Source organism: Equus przewalskii, chromosome 4, assembly GCF_037783145.1.
Source record: "Equus przewalskii isolate Varuska chromosome 4, EquPr2, whole genome shotgun sequence".
NCBI lineage: Eukaryota > Metazoa > Chordata > Mammalia > Perissodactyla > Equidae > Equus > Equus przewalskii.
The window spans coordinates 34,425,323-34,442,528 of record NC_091834.1 but is presented as its reverse complement, the minus strand read 5'-3'; the positions used below and the strand labels follow the sequence as shown (position 1 = coordinate 34,442,528).

Sequence of the window (17,206 nt, the reverse complement as noted above, 5' to 3'; positions counted from 1 at the left end):
AAAACTCCAATGACGAGGCAAATCTGGCACATTGACTTCATTCAGAGCTTTTCTGTGGAATGTTAAAACAGCCCAGTGAACTCCTAGGACCATTCTTAGAAATGAATGAAGGGTCTTGATGCTTCTGGAATAACAAATATATGTTTTTCCATTCCTTTCCAACTGCTACTCTATAAAGCTTTAAATGAGGCTGCGTCTTTTTCAATTTACATATATTTGGGAAACATTTTTCAAAATATTTCACCTTAAAACATTAAGGAAAATAATGATAGAAACAGAAACTTGTAAAAATACATCTTTTAATAAACATCAAGAAATACAGTGCACTTTTATCGAGGTTTTACAATGCAGTTTACAGCAAACATATTATCTATTATAGTGTATATTTACAAGTAAAGTAAACTCATGGTTTTTTTCTCCCACGGCTGGATAAACCATATCTGGTGCATCATATGACATTTAAGGTTGTTTTCCAAGCTGGCTTCTATAAAAGGCCCTTAACATTAACAGTTCGTAACAACAAAAAAAGATGTCCCCCATCACAATGAGCCTGATGAGTGCTCAAAAGTTACTAAAAAGAAATGTAAATACTTGCTTTCCTTTGATGGCTTTGAAGAATAGCTACTGATAGAAAATCTGAAATATTAAAGACAACAGGGGAAACAGCTGTTTCTTTTGTCTAGTGAATCCATAATAAATAGTAATTTGAGGCCAAAAATTATGAAAAGAATCCAAAAGATTCTGGTAGGAAAAACTTAACATTTATATTTATGATCCCATGGACTAAAAACTGTCCTAGCAATATTAATGGCTGAGTCTACTTTTCTTTAACATTGTTTAGGTAAAGAACAGGTGGATGGTGGAATTCTTGACACTTCTGGACAAATTTAGTGAGAGAGGGAACTGAAATTCATTAGCAAAGGGGGAATTAATATTAATCTCAAAATTCTACCTGCCATTGTTTTGGAATGATCAGGATTCAGCTACATCCAAGAAGAGTTAAAAAGAATGGAACTGAAGGGAACTGGAAGCTATAACTAAAAAACCATAGTCTTGCATGCTTTCTACTGATGGCATTTAAAAATTACATAACTGGATTTATTTGCTATATACATAAACTAGTGTTGGAATTAGAAAAAAAGCATCACTCACATCCACAGAAGTATCAGAATCATACTCAGATTTGCAAAGAGGCATAATAATCTGTTTATCATGCAACCAGCTGTGAAATTTATAATGGTTAATAAAACAAAATCCTTATGAACATAGTAGTAATGTGTAGCAAATTATAATAAGTAAGTAAGCAGCTCAAATTCATAAGGGTGAAGACTCATTATCCCTGAATTTCTAAGCATTCATCTCAGTGTTAACATGGTTTCATCTAAACGTTAGCCTGTTAGAAGAGAGATCTTAAATACCCCTCCCTCTTCAACACATACCTTCAGAGGTGAAAAGGGAACAATTAAGTCTCTCTACCACTTTCACCCACTGTCATGAATCTGACAGTGTTATTACAGTGTCTAAACTAAGGTAGGTGCTCTAAAGGATCGAATGAATTGAATTTCTAGGTTCCAGAATATTGCTGGTATTATACAATAAGCCTGTCTGCCACAAAGCCACATCTCTGGCTGAAATAAACTCCTGGATCAATGATTGAGAAGTTAAGACTAGCTGCCAACGAAGTCAGACTGTTCCTTAATTGTCAGATAACAGTTGATCTTCTCTATTAAATTAAAATTTCTTAGTGGATGGGACCAGATCTCATACTTTTTATGTATCTTCTATAGCACCTACTAAAATGTTGGGCAAAGATAGAATCAGTGATGGGAGTGGGAACTGAATTAAGTGTGAAATATGGTCATGGGGAAGCCATACCTTACTTCACCCATCACTCAAAAGGCAGTCATCAGAGTGAATTTCTGATGTTGTCACTGAAGAAGAGATGTTTGTTCCCTACCACTGTCTAAAGGAAAACAAACCACTTGGGCCTCCTTATTTCTTTCTCTTAGTTACTAAGAGATTATACATGGGCATGAGTACCACTTGGTGGATGACACCTGGAATAAAGGTTTTCTGCCTCAGAGGAAGCACCAATCCATCACATGGCACATTTTTAACTCCAATAATACATTTATAGAATCATGAACTTTTAAAATTATGTTAAATGTTATTCATACTAATAGACATATAAAATGTTAGGCATATTCTTTCTGATATCATTTAAAATGCATTTTATTTTTAAACACTGGCATGAGGTAGAAGACAAGGAACTCACAAAAGAAAGTAATCTTCAAAATACCAAACTCTATTCAATACAGTCAGCCCCGAGACAGAAGTAGGAAAAGTTACAGCCTTAAGCTGGTAGACTGACTACTGTTAAAATATTACCCTTACCTGCAGGAAATTTCTTATATTTGAAATTGCTATTTTTTTGCCCAGTTTAAGGTATTACGGAAAAAGGACAAGTTCTAAAATATTCATAAAGATCGTATATAACAGCTTCTCTTAGTCATCATTTTTTACTTTACCATGTTGCCCTAAATCACCTCAATTGAGACAAAGGTCCTTCGTACTTGAAGAACTGATGAGATATTAATATGGAGGTTAAAAATCCTTCTAGCATAAGAAGCAAGATAAAAGGAATGATTCACATTTAAAATAGTTTACTTTTCATAAAAACTAGCAGCACTGCATTCTACCGGGACATACAAACTTGGCTTCATTGACTGGTCAGAAACAAAGCAAAACATATTATAGGTCCAAAACAGTTCCTTGCACAAGGGAAAAATGAGGATACAAGTTTTCTTTAACAACTATTTCCCCATCAGGTGGTATGTGAAACTACTGGAATGTCAATTTCAATGGCAGAAAGGCGGGAGCGTGCTGAATAGGGCTGTGAGTAAGTATGCATACTGGGAGGATGGGAGTACAGTGGTTGCCAGAAAGGAGAAGGCAAAGACTTGCATGCACAATACCAAATAAACAGCAAAAGGGAAGTCATAAAAAGGCCCCCAGCACTAGCAATAGTGACATAAACTGCATAGTCAAATGTAAAGACTGGCTCAAACTTCTTGTTCAGATGGATGTTATAGAAGATGACCCAGATGGATGGGGAGAGGCTCACAGTACCAGCCAGGAAAAACAGCAGTCCGGCCACCAGATGGCAGCCTGCACTATTGACCAGACACTTGGCCAGTTTGATGTTGGGCACTGAGGACCTGAAGGCGGTGTTACACATTCCAATCAGGCAGAGCAACAGGGCACCCATCGCAATCAGAATGCTGAGGGGCAGGGCAAACTGGAGGACTCGCAGGTCCAGCTGGTCAACTGATGAGTACCAAGTAGCATCGTACATCAGGCAGTCACTGCTCCCATCATACCGGGCACATTTCACCCACAGGCCTGTGTAAACTGTCAGGTTCTTCTCGTTTCTGTTGAACGTGATCAGTCGTAATTTTCTCCAGTTGGGAAGCAGAGTCCCTGCAAAGAGGCCTGCTACCGAGGCAATTCCACACAGGAAGGAGAGGACTGTGGCTGCATGGACATCCCGACAGCCCATGGTAGGCAGGCTTGTGCAGTACTGTCAGCCAGACTAAGGGGTGATACACAAGAGGACAAATCATGAGGGGACAATAGGAGAGCAAAGCAGGAAGGGTGGTGCTGATTGGCAACACAACTAATGATGTCAATGAGAAGAGGGAAATTCTGTCCCTTGTTTCTTCTCTATGTACAATAATGTATATAAACACATGTGCATGTGACCTCAGAGCAGAGGTACACACACACATGCTTGGTTCCCACTGACTGGGTTATATAACAACTGAAGTCTTCAGACATGAGTATTTTTATTCACAGTGAATCTGAGGAACAACTATAATAATTTCAAATTCTCTTAACATCACATTTGAAATTCTCTTGGTTGTCAATAATCACTCATTCAATACACATATATCAAGCATTTTCATGTGTCAGGCACTCAAAATATATAGGTTTAGAGCACTCATCACCTATCAACTACAAACAACACAAATTCAGCCTCAAATGCTCATACAAATGTAAAATGAGGCTAGCAGACAGCAGAGAGGAAGGTGGCTCATAAAGAGACACAGGTGTAGGAAAAGCAGCGCTGGGGGACAGGAGAGTGGTTGAGGGCACTCAACTGAGCCAGACTGCTTGGGTTCTAATCCACATTTCCTCACTTACTAGCCGAGTGACTTTGGGTCAGTGACAGAACTTCTCTGTGCCTCATTTTCCTCATCTGTAAAATGGGAAAAATAACAGTGCCTACCTCGCAGGGTTGGTTGTTCTAAGTATGCAATGAGTTAATTATAATGTCAAGTGCTTAAAACACGTCTGCCATGTTGTAAGTGCGATGCAAGTGTTGACATCTTAGCATCAGGGACTAGCTCAGTGCTTGGCATACTAGAGCAGTTCAAAGAGCATTTGCTGAATAAATGTAAAATAAGAAGGCAAACATCTCAATCGTATATACTAGGCACACTGGAAAATTACAAAATGTAAATGGACTCCTCTCCAATGAGTTAGTCAAATGAAAAGAAGAGAACAAATGTCTCTGACGTCATTCTGCTAACTACTTCCTGGCTGATTCAAGATAATTTGTGTGCTTTTCAGGTTATTATACTATTGGCTATTGGTTATACTATTACTGCTCATTTAAGATGAAGGCAAAGATTTCTGAAGTAATGGCAACCTATCTCTATCAATGCAATTAAGAGGAAAAGAAAAAAGTAGCCAGGCCTTTCTCTCATCCCTTTTTCTGTAGATGACAAACTATAAAAACCAGTATCTTATTCAGCTTTAATTTCTTTGGAGAGTTTGAAACTCACTTTCCAAACACCACTCAAATGTATTTTCTCTGCCTTCTACCATGCTCCCTATGAGGCAACAGGACAGACTAATAAGGTAGTACATTTACTTCTTTTAGTCAGACCATGACAAATGGGTAAAGTTGAGAATATTCTTATTTCTGGATAGGGTACATGTTTAGAGAATCTGTCTTCCTTTGCAGAGTCAAATATCATCTGTTGAAATAGTGGCATAGCATTCCCAGGAGTTCAGGGGTCAGAAAGAATGCCAAAATGCTAAGAAACTGTGATCAAATGTGTTCGAATAGGAGGGCACAATGTTCTTTATGTATTTGTATATTTAATCCAATCATATAAACTAAGAAAAATTTTACTAGCAGAAAATATATAGGTGTGTGTACATACTTATATACACACATATATACAGCATAATATAAAATCAGAGTTTAAGCACAAGTGACCATTTTTTAAAGTTCTCAGGTTAAGCATAAGTTAGTTCTAAGTTTCATCATTAACATCAGTCAACTATTTGTTTATCATATTGTCTTTTGTCAATATTACCAGAAGTAGACATTGCTTAAGAAAGGTTATGGATGAAAACAAAACACAGGAATTATACTCCCAATTTATTTTTTTCATGCAAACTGGGGAAAAACTTATCTTGCTTAATTTTAGCAACCAACCACCTTGGTCCAGCAATGAAAACTCTGGTGCAAGTTTTAGGAAGTTTACACTAAAAAGGCTACTGATGATGTCAAGCTCCAGAATTCAGCTTCCTGTTGGGTTGTGCTCAGTCACCTCTCTTCCCCATACACTGTGAACAACTTGTACAGTGCCTTGCACACAAGTCATTCTAAGAATATTTGAATAAAACAGTAACTCACAAAGGCAGGCCATTGATAATGCAGAATGGACAAGAAAGTAGCCATTACTAAACAATCATTCATTCAACATGTTTTTACTGAGTATATAGCACATGCAAAACACTCTGTTAGGCCCTAGAGGGATACTGAGGCCACTAAGATCTGGACCTTGCCCCAATGTATTAACAGTCAGACTGAGGGAAAGAATATGTTGTTTTATGAGAACTCAAAATGCTGATAGCAAGTTAGTTGTATGACTACTACATATCAAGTGATTGTTGTTAGGTATTATGCAAAGTGAACCAACAAGATACCTGTTCATAAAAGTATCATCCAAGGTTAGAGAAAGACTGAGCAATAAAAGAACGATGATTTGATCAAAGTTGTGAAGATATAAGAAACAGGTTCCCTCTATTTCTTTTAAAGCTTCAGAACGCCTTCATATAAGCCACTCAGAATCCTAACCCAATCACAATTCCTTCTTGCTTTCAGAAGTAGGGGACAAACACTTGGAGGATCAACATAACTGAGATTTCTCCACTCAAGCTGCCCTGTACCACTGATTCCTACAATGCAAATGGAATAAGATCAGGATGAATGACTTTATTATTAATAATTAATAATAAATAATAAATTAACTAAATAATTAATTCCTCTAGTCAGCCTATAGACTATCAAACAACACTAATGAACAGAAGTGGGTCAATATTTATTTAAGTATCAAGCGTGTTCAAATTTATCAATACAAGTGTTATATCAGTCCCCTGAACTTGCTTTTGTTGAAGCATTCTTAGCTCTGATCCCAGAGACTAATCCTCAGTCCTATTTATAGAGCCAACAAGGATACCATGGTGTTTTTCAGAAGGGAAACACTATTAACTTCAATTCTTTAGCTAAATTTCAACCTTGGTGCTGGAATTAACATGCTTGCCCTTTGTAACTTTTTTCGGCTGCTTTACTTTTTATGCCCTGTTCTTAACTCCACATACATAAGATCTAATAAGTCACATATCGCACTAGATGGATGAAGTAACATTTTATAGGGATAGCTGGGAGAAGGAATATGTTTATTGATTTAACAGTGAAAGATAATGCTGACTCTCAGGTTAGGATCTGTCCATACTGGGAGGGCAAAAAGACCTCTACTCTTATGCTATGCCAATTAATTTTGAATCCAGAATAATTTTTTTCAAATGCAAATCTGATCATTTCACTACATTTCTGAAGATTCAGTGGCTTCCCATTTCCCTCAAGTTTCTAAAGTTTCACATCTTTCTCATGGTCTCCAAAGTTTCAAATCTCATCATCTAGTTCCTGCCAAATTCTCAATCTCCTTATGTATCACTCTCCTACCTTACACACTATAGTCTACACAGCCATACTGCTTTTCTTTAAACTTCTCAAATTTTCCACTTATTTTGGCTAAAGGCTTTTCCTCACGCTGTTCTTCCTGCAAGAACTTTCTTAATCCTATTCCATTGTTTGCTAAACCAAGACGTACTTGTCTTTCTAGTTATATGCTCTGGTAGCACCTTTGTACTTTTTCTTTAGTAGCAGTGATTATGTTTCTAATTCCTTGTTCAGTGTTTCTCTTTCCCACCAGACTGTGAATTCCTGGAGGACAGAGAGCCCTCTGTTCTATTCACTCAGGCACACAGAAGGCACTCAATTATTTGTTAAATGGATGAACAAACAAACAAAAGGTCCATATGAATATGGTCAGGATACAGGGAGAAAATTATAGATTTGCTCTATTATCAGTTCCATTCATTTCATTCATTCATATCCTGTGTTCTGAAGCCTGTGAGCTGCTTCTAGACTATGCCTCTGCTTTCTACTCTTTATTGGCCAAAGTCATTCCCTTTATTTTAAAACAAAGTTCATTTTCTTCCCCCAGGAAGTTCCCAAGAAAGATGAGGTCATTCCCAGGCATTTACATACAGACTATGCTTCTAGAAAATCATATGTAAGTTTGGCAACACTAGTTAACTTTCACAGTGGTTAGGGACTCAATCAATTATGACTATGTTGATTCTTGTGTTTTCAACTTAATAGGTATGTGACATATTGGATATACTCCTCTTCATTAAGGGGGGTTAATATATCAAAATAATGTTTGCCTATCAAAGCTAAACAATTTATTATACTTGTATTTATATTTGGGCTTGTTGTTTCCACCTGAGAGGCAGCTTGGTATTGTAGTCCAGGCAATCGAATACCCAAATGCCAGTCATAGCCTACCATTTACAAACTAGATAAGTCACCTATGTCCTCTGAACATCAGTTCTCTCATCTGTAAAATGTCCTCCAAGGCAGTGATGAGATCAGGAAAAGTAAAGCCCCTTGTAAAACACAATATGGTCAGAAATTTTAGTTTGTAATGATTGTTAGTAGGCTTATTTACTTTCCTTAGCTAGGAACATCTTTTCTTCAATCCTCTCAGCAAATAACCACAGATGATTACAGCCATATAACAATAATGATAGAGCATTCTTTTTGGACTAGTTACTAACCAAACCAAATAAGAACTCTGCTTCCAACCAACCACTTCACATTTGTCATTTGACTATCTGTTCCACCATGACTTTCAGAGAAGTAGATGGCCAAAATTTGGCACAAAATTAAAGGTTATCAAAGATATAATTTCAAATAAAAATATTTTCAAAAGGATATCTGTTCTGTGGTTCTGAATAGAGTTCAAAGAAGTCTGGAGCAGAAATAGCTGCGAAGGGTTTTAAGAATTCACAGACCCATTACTAGGTATTTTTTCAGGGACAATTCTGAGGAATAGCTATATGAGAATACATGTGTAAGAGCAGCTGTATAATTCTTGATGGTACACTAGCACTCCTTTCTACCTGTAATTTGGGCTTTCTTAGAAACTGGAGGTCATCAATCATTGAACTCACAAGGGAGGTCTGTCCTATAACTTTATTTCAAGGAACAAGAGAAAAATGTGTCATCTGCTATATGGTAGCAAAAGGAAGAGAAATAAGATATAATCAAAGGATGTACTTACTCTTTGAGGCAACTGATGGTTCTAAAACAACTTTAATCAACTTAGAAGAAATATACGCACATCCGAAAAGACAGTAGAGATTATCTGGGCCTAAACAAATAGTAAAAATGCCCCAAATTAATATATCTTTTAAAACTTAATTTGAATTCACAAGGAATTAGAAAAAATAATCAGCAATCATCCAAACTCAAAAAAATTTTATACCAAAAAAGATGAGCAGTAAGTCTTCTTTTAAAAATGCAGTTTATTCTTAAACTTACACATGATTTATATGTAAAATACAGAAGAAAAAAACCCATTTTGTGATTTGAGAAGATAGGAGAAATAGGGATAAAAATCACTTTACTGTCTTGGAAATAAATTATTATTTAATGAAATTTTTAGATCCTTTTCATGACTATAGTGAAAGAATAAGGAGGGCTGAGGAAACAACTGTGTAGTTAGTTGTCTTGGAAGTAAAAGAAATTCATTATGTTTCTTTTATACTTTTTAAAGGAACACTGACAACAAAACTAGGCAAAGGCAATCTTCACTGTGTATCCTAAAATTCCCAACTAGAACGCCTTTTTGAGTTTACAGTTCTACCAATGGTTCAACCTGCCATTTAAATACGTTTCGATGTATCTTCTTTAAGCATCAGCAATTTCTTCTTCAAATACTATTTATCTCAATAGGTAGGATGAAAACTTGTAAACGCCTGAGAACTTCCTGGATAGAGGCGTTTATCACTAGCCCTATTATGATCGTTGCATAGAATGCTGTCTGAGACAGTCTGCACAGAAGAGATTTCAAATGGTTCTTCTCTAAATGTATGTTTCTTGAGTTGGTAACAAGCATAATCGCTCACTCCAGAATTAAGGGAAATAGTTTTACAATTAAAAACACACACCAGGATCCCTAAGCAATCATTTTAAGTGGGGTCACCATGCCTGGCCTTTCTCTAAGGTAGTGATGGACCCCTTCCAACGCCTGTAACACAGAACTTGGGCTCCAGAGGAAAGCAAACCAAGGTTCCTGAGCAACCAGCGATCCCCCTCCTCTCCTCTCCCTTCGAGCTGCGTCCTGAGGAGCTCCAGAGCTGGCAAAAAGAAAGAAAAGGGGGGAAAAAAACCGCAAGCTCTTCTGGTTAGAGCCAATGGAAACAGACCGCAACAGTAACTGTTCACGCTCTCAGAACAAGCCCATCCCTGCACCACTGAGTGGGTTTGAACTGCGAGCAAGTCATCATTACACAACCAGCAGCAGCTCGTGGTTCAGAAATAGCAACTTGTAGCTCCACAGCGCAAACCAGGCCGGTCAAGGCCCCAGCCCGGGCTGCTCCAAGATACCTCGACATTTCCATACTCCTGTGTACAAAATAATTTTTTAAAGCTTTATCAAATACCTCTTCCTAAATTTTCACGTCCACAAACGTGGTCAGCATTTTTCAATGTCTCTGGATTCCCCTGGACATGGCTTTACACAAAATCCTCAACTACTTATGCAAAAGACCCAGAATCAGAATATTCTTGACCACACCTACCTGTTTCTCACTCCCAAGTCATCTTACTCGCCCACACTGAGGAGCCTCTTACAGCGTCTCCCTCTCAGCGTCCCAGGAAGTGCGTTCCCAACGAGCCGCACCGGAGGCTTCTGGGAGCCTTAGTCGCATTCTCCCGAGGCCCTAAACAGGAATGCCTGGATGACTGGGGGACTACAATTCCCAGAATCCACGAGGCTGCCGCCGCCGCAGGCAACATCCTGCGACCACCTCTCGCACTTCTCCCGCCCCTCACTTTCCGCATTTCTCTTGCACCTTCAGTTCCGAACCTTCAGGTTTGGGCTATAGGTCAAGAAAAAACACACAAAAAAAGCTAAACGAAACCAAATTAAAAATAGTTTTGAGTTGGATAACCAAGTAAATATTTCCTACTAAATATGATTTGCCTGTAAGGTTTGTTAGCAAAAATCCTTAAATACTTTTTTCCACAAAGTATTTACTGAGGCACAAAGTGGAAAAGAGCTCATTCTAGAATTTATTTTGAAATTTTTCAAAGGTACAGAGAATTTGAATGGTACAATGAACACCCATATAGTTATTCTCTAGATTCAACAATTATCAACATTTGTTTGCCACATTTATCTTATCTCCATTTATGCGTGTCATCATTTGAAAGTAGTAGGCATCGCGACACTTCAGCATCCTTTATTTAAAAAAAAATATTTTTTTTCCACTATTTAACTGCGTAGGTTTATATGGGGCTCTGCTACATATTAGTTGGGTGGCCTTGGGCAAGTAACCTCTCTCTGAGGACATCTGTAAAATGAGGATACTAAGATTACCCATGTCATAGGGTGGTCTTGAAAATTAAGGGGCTTAATATAGGCAAAGTGCTGAGCACATAATTAGCTATTAGATATTTGAACTAACTTTACTCTCTCGCACAATTTCAACTATCCTATCTCTTTCTTTGTGGCTTCTCCTAAACGTGAAGTCCTGTATTAGTGAATATCTAAATTAAAATAAGGATTCAGAAGTCTTATATATAACTGATCTGATTTTTTAAAAATACAGGATGCTTAAGTGTCATGATGCCTACTATGTTCAAAGGATCAGACGCACAAACATAAATGGAGATAAAGTAAATGTGGCAAATGTTGATAATTGTTGAGAGAGTAAGTATACAGGTGTTCATTGTACTATTCAAACGCTCTGGACATTTGAAAATTTTCAAAATAAAGTTTGAGAAAAAGTATCATAGTTTTTTAAACAGAAGGGAAGGATGGCATCCATCCCTATCCCACTCTGCCCCTGTATGACCTTGGGCAAGTTAAGTAACCTCTTTGTGCCTCAGGATCTCATCTGTATAATGTAACTACATAAAAAAAATTATGGTGAGGATTAAACAAGTTACTATTCAGAGAAGTTTACAAGAGTGTCTGACACACAATAAAAACTATACGTTTGCTATTACCATTTTCCATTTTGTGTTGCTCTAATAAAAATGGGACTGCTTGTCAGTGATGGAAAAAGGGGAAAAGGTTATCTGTCCACGGCTATCACCTTCTCATCAGCCATACTGCTTCAGAGGATGGATAGGGTTATCCAAGGCTAGAAGCAATCTGGTCCCAAAGCCAGACTGAGAAATGTAATAATGAGAAAGAGAGAAAGCGCATAGGGTGGTAAAAGGATCTTCTCTGGGCACAGACAGGCTCTGGCCTTCAGACCTGTTCTAGCAATAGCAGATGAATGATGACAGTATGACAGTATAACTCACTTCTTTGCTCTGAACTTCAGTTCTGTCATCTATAAAACTGAATTCAAACAAGTAACTGTATGCAAAATCATTTTATAACTTATTTCCCAATCACTGATGAATACTACCTGGTTAGCAAACTTCAGCTGGGATGTAAATGTAGTTTATTATAACAAAAAAAAAATAACAGTTCCAAAAGGAAGGGAGGACACTCCTATTTCTAGACTTATTGATCTATGGTTAGCCTGCATCTGTTATATCAAAGAAGGAGCAAAATACTTACATGCCCTAATGCGACTAGAATATTGGATTATCATTCTCAGAGCTACTTTAGGTAAGACTTTTGATCAGCAATGAACAATTCTGGCTTTCCAGTTTTTCTCCACAAAGACTCTTTAAAGGTTAAGTCAAATCTTAAAACAAATTCACTGCAATACACCAGCACCACAATCCTACAAAGATTTCCATTTGGTTCCTGTATTAGTTTCCTATTGCTGCTCTAACAGATTACCACAAACTCAGTGGCTCCTGCTCTGAATCTTCTCTAAACTACAGACATCAATCCCAAATTGTAAACTAACTTGCACATATTGCTCCTTTTTATGTGTTAGTCGTACCTCACCATAGTATTTCCAAGTCCAAGACTGAAATTCAACAAATACAGATGATTGAAATAACTCCCCATATGCTATTTTTTAGAGGAGCCTGTAAAAGAAAAAATAATAGTTAACATTACCTATTAATTGGGAAGTTGGGAAGTGTATTATAACCATTAGTTGGGAAGTGTAGAGAGAAAAGTAGGGAAGTGTTATGGGTTGAATACGTCCCTCAAAAATTCCTGTGTTGAAGTCCTAACCCTTCTCAACAGACCTCAGGATATAACCTTATTTGAAGATAGGGTCTTTGCAGAGGTAGTCAAGTTAAAAAGAAGTCATTAGGGTGAGCCTTAATCTAATATGACTAGTTTCCTTATAAAAAGGGGGAGGTTGGACACAATCACTCACAGGGAGAATGCCATGTGACAATGAAGGCAGAAATTGGGGTGATGCTTCTGTAAGCCAAGAACGCCAAAGACTGCCAGCAAACCACTAGAAGCTAGGCAAGTGGTATGGAACAGATTCTCTCTCATGGCCCTCAGAAGGAATCAACCCTGTCGGCACCTTGATCTCCAACTTCCAGCTTCCAGAACTGTAAGACAATAATTCTGGTCTTTAAGTCACTCAGTTTGTGGTACTTTGTTACAGTAGCCTTAGCCAACTAATGGAGGAAATAAGGGAAGAAAGTTCTGGATAAATCAAGCAGTGAGATGTCACTTTAAAAGCTGTTAGGCAATCTTGCCATTTGCAACAACATCGATGGTCCTTGAGGGCGTTACGCTAAGTGAAAAAAGTCAGACAGAGACAAATACCATATGATCTCAGTTATATGTGGATTCTAAAAAACAAAATAACGAAGCTCATAGATACAGAGAACAAATTGCTGGTTGCCAGAAGTAGGGGTGGGGTGGCAAAATGGGGGAAGGAGGGGGGTCAAAAGGTACAAACTTCCACTTATAAAATGTCATGAGGATGTAATGTGACTATAGTTAATACTACTGTATTGCATATTTGAAAGTTACTAAGAGAGTAGATCTTAAAAGTCTTCAACACAAGAAAATTTTATAACTGTACATGGTGACAGATAATAACTAGACTTATTGTGATCATTTAGCAATGTATACAAATATCATTATGTTGTACACCTGAAACTAATATATTATATGCCAATTATATCTCAATAAAAAAACTGTTAGGAAGATGTAGTCTACTATAAAAGAGGCAGGATGACAGCACATGTTTCTAACCATCTTTAATAAAGTTACTAGTGAAGGGGGCGGGGGAGGAAAAAGTTTGTACAAAAGAATTGGCTTAAAGTAGGATAATTGAAGGCTTTGTCCTGAATTGCATTCAGGTGTTTTAAATCTTATCTTTTTACCATGGCTATTACTCCCTCATCCCACCACCACCATTTTTAACTCATTTTTTTTTGGAATACCTTAAGGAATTTATTTATATGTTTTCCCATTTGTTCATGCACAAGAGTAATTTTTTTTAAATCCATGTGTAAATAGTTGATTTTCTTTTCATGACAGTGGTGGTGGTAGTGAAGGAGGGAGCTAAATGCCCAAAGGACTCTTAATCTCTGAAGTACAATATACTAGGATATTTCTAATTATTGATCATTTGTATCAGATTTCTCTTGGAACTCAATGTGTCCTTTCAGTGTTTAGACTTGACTTTAGGAAAATATATTTACGTATCTTTTCCCTCTGTTACTCAGTGTTCTAGTGTCAGCCTTCATAAAAGCCTACGGCATAGTGTATCAAGGATGCCAATTATTCATACGTTGGTTCTTTGTCTGCTATCACTATTATTTTTCTAACTCTTTTGTTTTTCTCCTCTTACCTCTTCGCATTTTTTATTTTATTGCTAAGATTCTCTTTCTGAGAAAATCTCTGCTGTTTCTAGTGTGCCTCTCTGGCCAACTAATTTTCAAATTCTGTCTGTTGCCATTACTATTCCTTGGATATTTGTAGCTTTTCTCTGAGTTTTTTTTAATTGAGGTTATGATAGTTTGCAAGATTGTGAAATTTCAGTTCTACATTATTATTTGTCAGTCTCCATATAGGTGCGCTCCTTCACCCTTTGTGCCCACCTCCCAGCCACTTCCCCCTGGTAACCACTAAATAGTTCTCTTTACACTGTGCTCATCTTCCACATATGAGTGAAATCACACAGTTTAACCCAGTTTTTAAAGAGAAAACTGTATGTTTAACTTTTGATGAATGTGTTACAAATTTGGCATTATGACATTAATGGTTCTTTAAAGCAAGTGAGTTTTTCTGGTTCATATTTTTATAGGAAAGGCCATGTGTGCTCATTATATAGTTCTTACAATTTCTCTTGACCCCGAAGTAGTACCAGTTCATGGAAAGATTTGTTTTTGAAACTCAGGGTCAATTATTATATAGTACTCTGATTCCCTCCATTAGGATTTGGTTGACCAGGGACTTTTATTTACTTTTTTTTTTCTTTTTAAGATTGGCACCTGAGCTAACATCTGCTCCCAATCTTTTGTTTGTTTGTTTGTTTTCTTCTTCTTCTCCCCAAAGCCCCCCAGTATGTAGTTGAAGATTCTAGTTGTGAGCGCCTCTGGTTGTGCTATGTGGGATGCCGCCTCAGCATGGCCTGATGAGCAGTGCCAGTCTGCGCCCAGAATCTGAACCAGCGAAACCCTGGGCCGCCAAAGCAGAGTGCACAAACTTAACCACCCAGCCATGGGGCGGCCCCTACTCTGTCTTTTAATTATGTTTCCAATCCATGCAAACCCATAAACTTTCTTCAATGTCTGCTCTTGATTTAAAATATTTCCAATCTCCCTCAATTTGTAGCAAACCATATACCAACAAAACTGAAGGTATATTTTAGCTTTATAATCATATTCTTTTTCTTAATACAAGAAAATTACACCATGTTCTTAAAGCCTTTTATATAGAAATAATACCAATTATAATGTTAGGTAAATAAGAAAATGAAGGCACTGGTCAGAAGATACTGACAACTTCAATTTCCTCTGAACTAAACTGAAATACATGCCACAAGCAACGGAAGCTTTGGTTCCTTCACTTTCAACTTTCAATGCACTCAGAGTTTACCACATAAATAGAAAAAAATACTACCTTGCCATATATTGCTTCAAAATTAGTTATAATATAAACTGCAAATCCTGTTCTTCAAATTCCAAGTATTTCAAAGGACTTGATTCTTCTAATAGCAATGCTTCACTTAGCTTGGTATCTGGGCATCCCAAAGGATTTAATTTCTATTATGAACACATTAATAACATATACAAAGGTGATTACTTCCTCTGAAGTCTTCCAAGTACCCAACAGCTATTAATTAAGCAACTGTCATATAATGAGAAACATAAAAATTTAAAAATTAGAACTGCCTAAAATTAGTGGTTGGTTATGGTCAGAAATGGTAGTTGAAATTGCCCCTGGCCTTTTCGTCCTTGTGATAGCCAACTGAGGTAATAACCCGACCTGTTACTCCTGTGTTGTCCACAGGGAAATACTACAACTTTCCAACACGCATACTTTTCTTTCTTTTCTCTTCTCTCTCCTTTTCTCATTTCTATTACCTATTTAACTTTGCTTTTCTTTCAGCAGGCTTGTGACACCCACTCAAAGCTAAAGGGATTCCTCTGATACTTTCCCTCTACTTGCCAAGCTCCAATCACCAAACAGAAAACAAAACCCTTCTCTGAAATATATTTTAAAAAAACAGATGTTTATTTTTCCTTAGTGTTTAACTTTGCAGTAAAAACTATAGCATGTTGTCTGCCAACGTTTGTCAACTACGTCTATCTAAAAGGCTTAATTCCCAAGGTATAAACTTTGGTTAGGCAAAGGCTTTTGTTTTAAATGGTAAAAATATTTGAGACTCTCAAAAGATTAAAAAAACAAAAACCCCAAACACTCAAATACCTACCACCCAACTTAAAAATAAGAAATGACCAGGAGGCAACTAAGTGTAGCATTTAAAAAAGAGAATACGTGTGAAACACTCGGCACAGTGCCCAGCATACAGAAATATTACCATGTTAGATATTATGATTATCAGCACAGACCATGTACTCAAAGACATTTTCTGTTTTCTGGCTTTGTTTCCCTTGTCTGTTTCATAAGGAGGGACAGATTCAAACCAAATTTGGGATACTCTTAATGGTTTGAAAATATACATTAAATGCAATTCACAATTTGGTCTTTAAACAAAATATTGCCATATTTTTTAGATAAAGTGTCTTTTGTGTAAAGTTTACAACTTATATTATTGCTAATTTTCATTTTACTTTTTAATCTATAGTTTGTAAGTGTATATATATATATAAGTATGTAAGTAATATATATGCTGTTGCTTTGAAACACTGTTAATGTACTGTAATGATATTACTAATTTCTAGATGGAACCTTTGTTAACTGAGTTTTTTAATCTGAACTTAGCAACTCCTGTGAAACTGCTTGGGAAATATTCCATGTGTTTACATGCATTTTTGGCAAGAAAAAGATTTGTAGCTTTCAGTAACTTTCTCAAAGGAATCTCTGACCTCCATCCTCCCAAAGCAAAAGAACTCTGAGCTAAAACACATTAACTCTACAAGAAAACTGGATAAAACCTGAAATAAAAGACCCTCAACCTGATTTTTCCCATTATGAAAGCA

General features: G+C 37.0%; 1 protein-coding gene across 5 annotated transcripts; it reads right to left on the bottom strand.

Moving 5' to 3' along the window:
* Positions 1-282: 282 nt before the first annotated feature.
* On the bottom strand, positions 283-10,405 carry CLDN12 (claudin 12). Of its 5 annotated transcripts, XM_070617444.1 has the most exons (4): positions 10,231-10,370; positions 9,598-9,786; positions 8,709-8,798; positions 283-3,592 (listed from the first exon to the last, which is right to left on the bottom strand). In XM_070617444.1, exon 4 carries the CDS (start codon positions 3,557-3,559, stop codon positions 2,825-2,827), a length of 735 nt encoding a protein of 244 aa, XP_070473545.1. In that variant the 5' UTR covers positions 3,560-3,592; positions 8,709-8,798; positions 9,598-9,786; positions 10,231-10,370; the 3' UTR covers positions 283-2,824. The 5 variants fall into 5 exon arrangements, with proteins under 5 accessions (XP_070473545.1, XP_008537500.1, XP_070473547.1 ...); XM_008539278.2 differs by lacking the exon at positions 9,598-9,786 and having other exon boundaries at positions 10,231-10,405; XM_070617446.1 differs by lacking the exon at positions 9,598-9,786 and having other exon boundaries at positions 283-6,255.
* Positions 10,406-17,206: the final 6,801 nt, after the last annotated feature.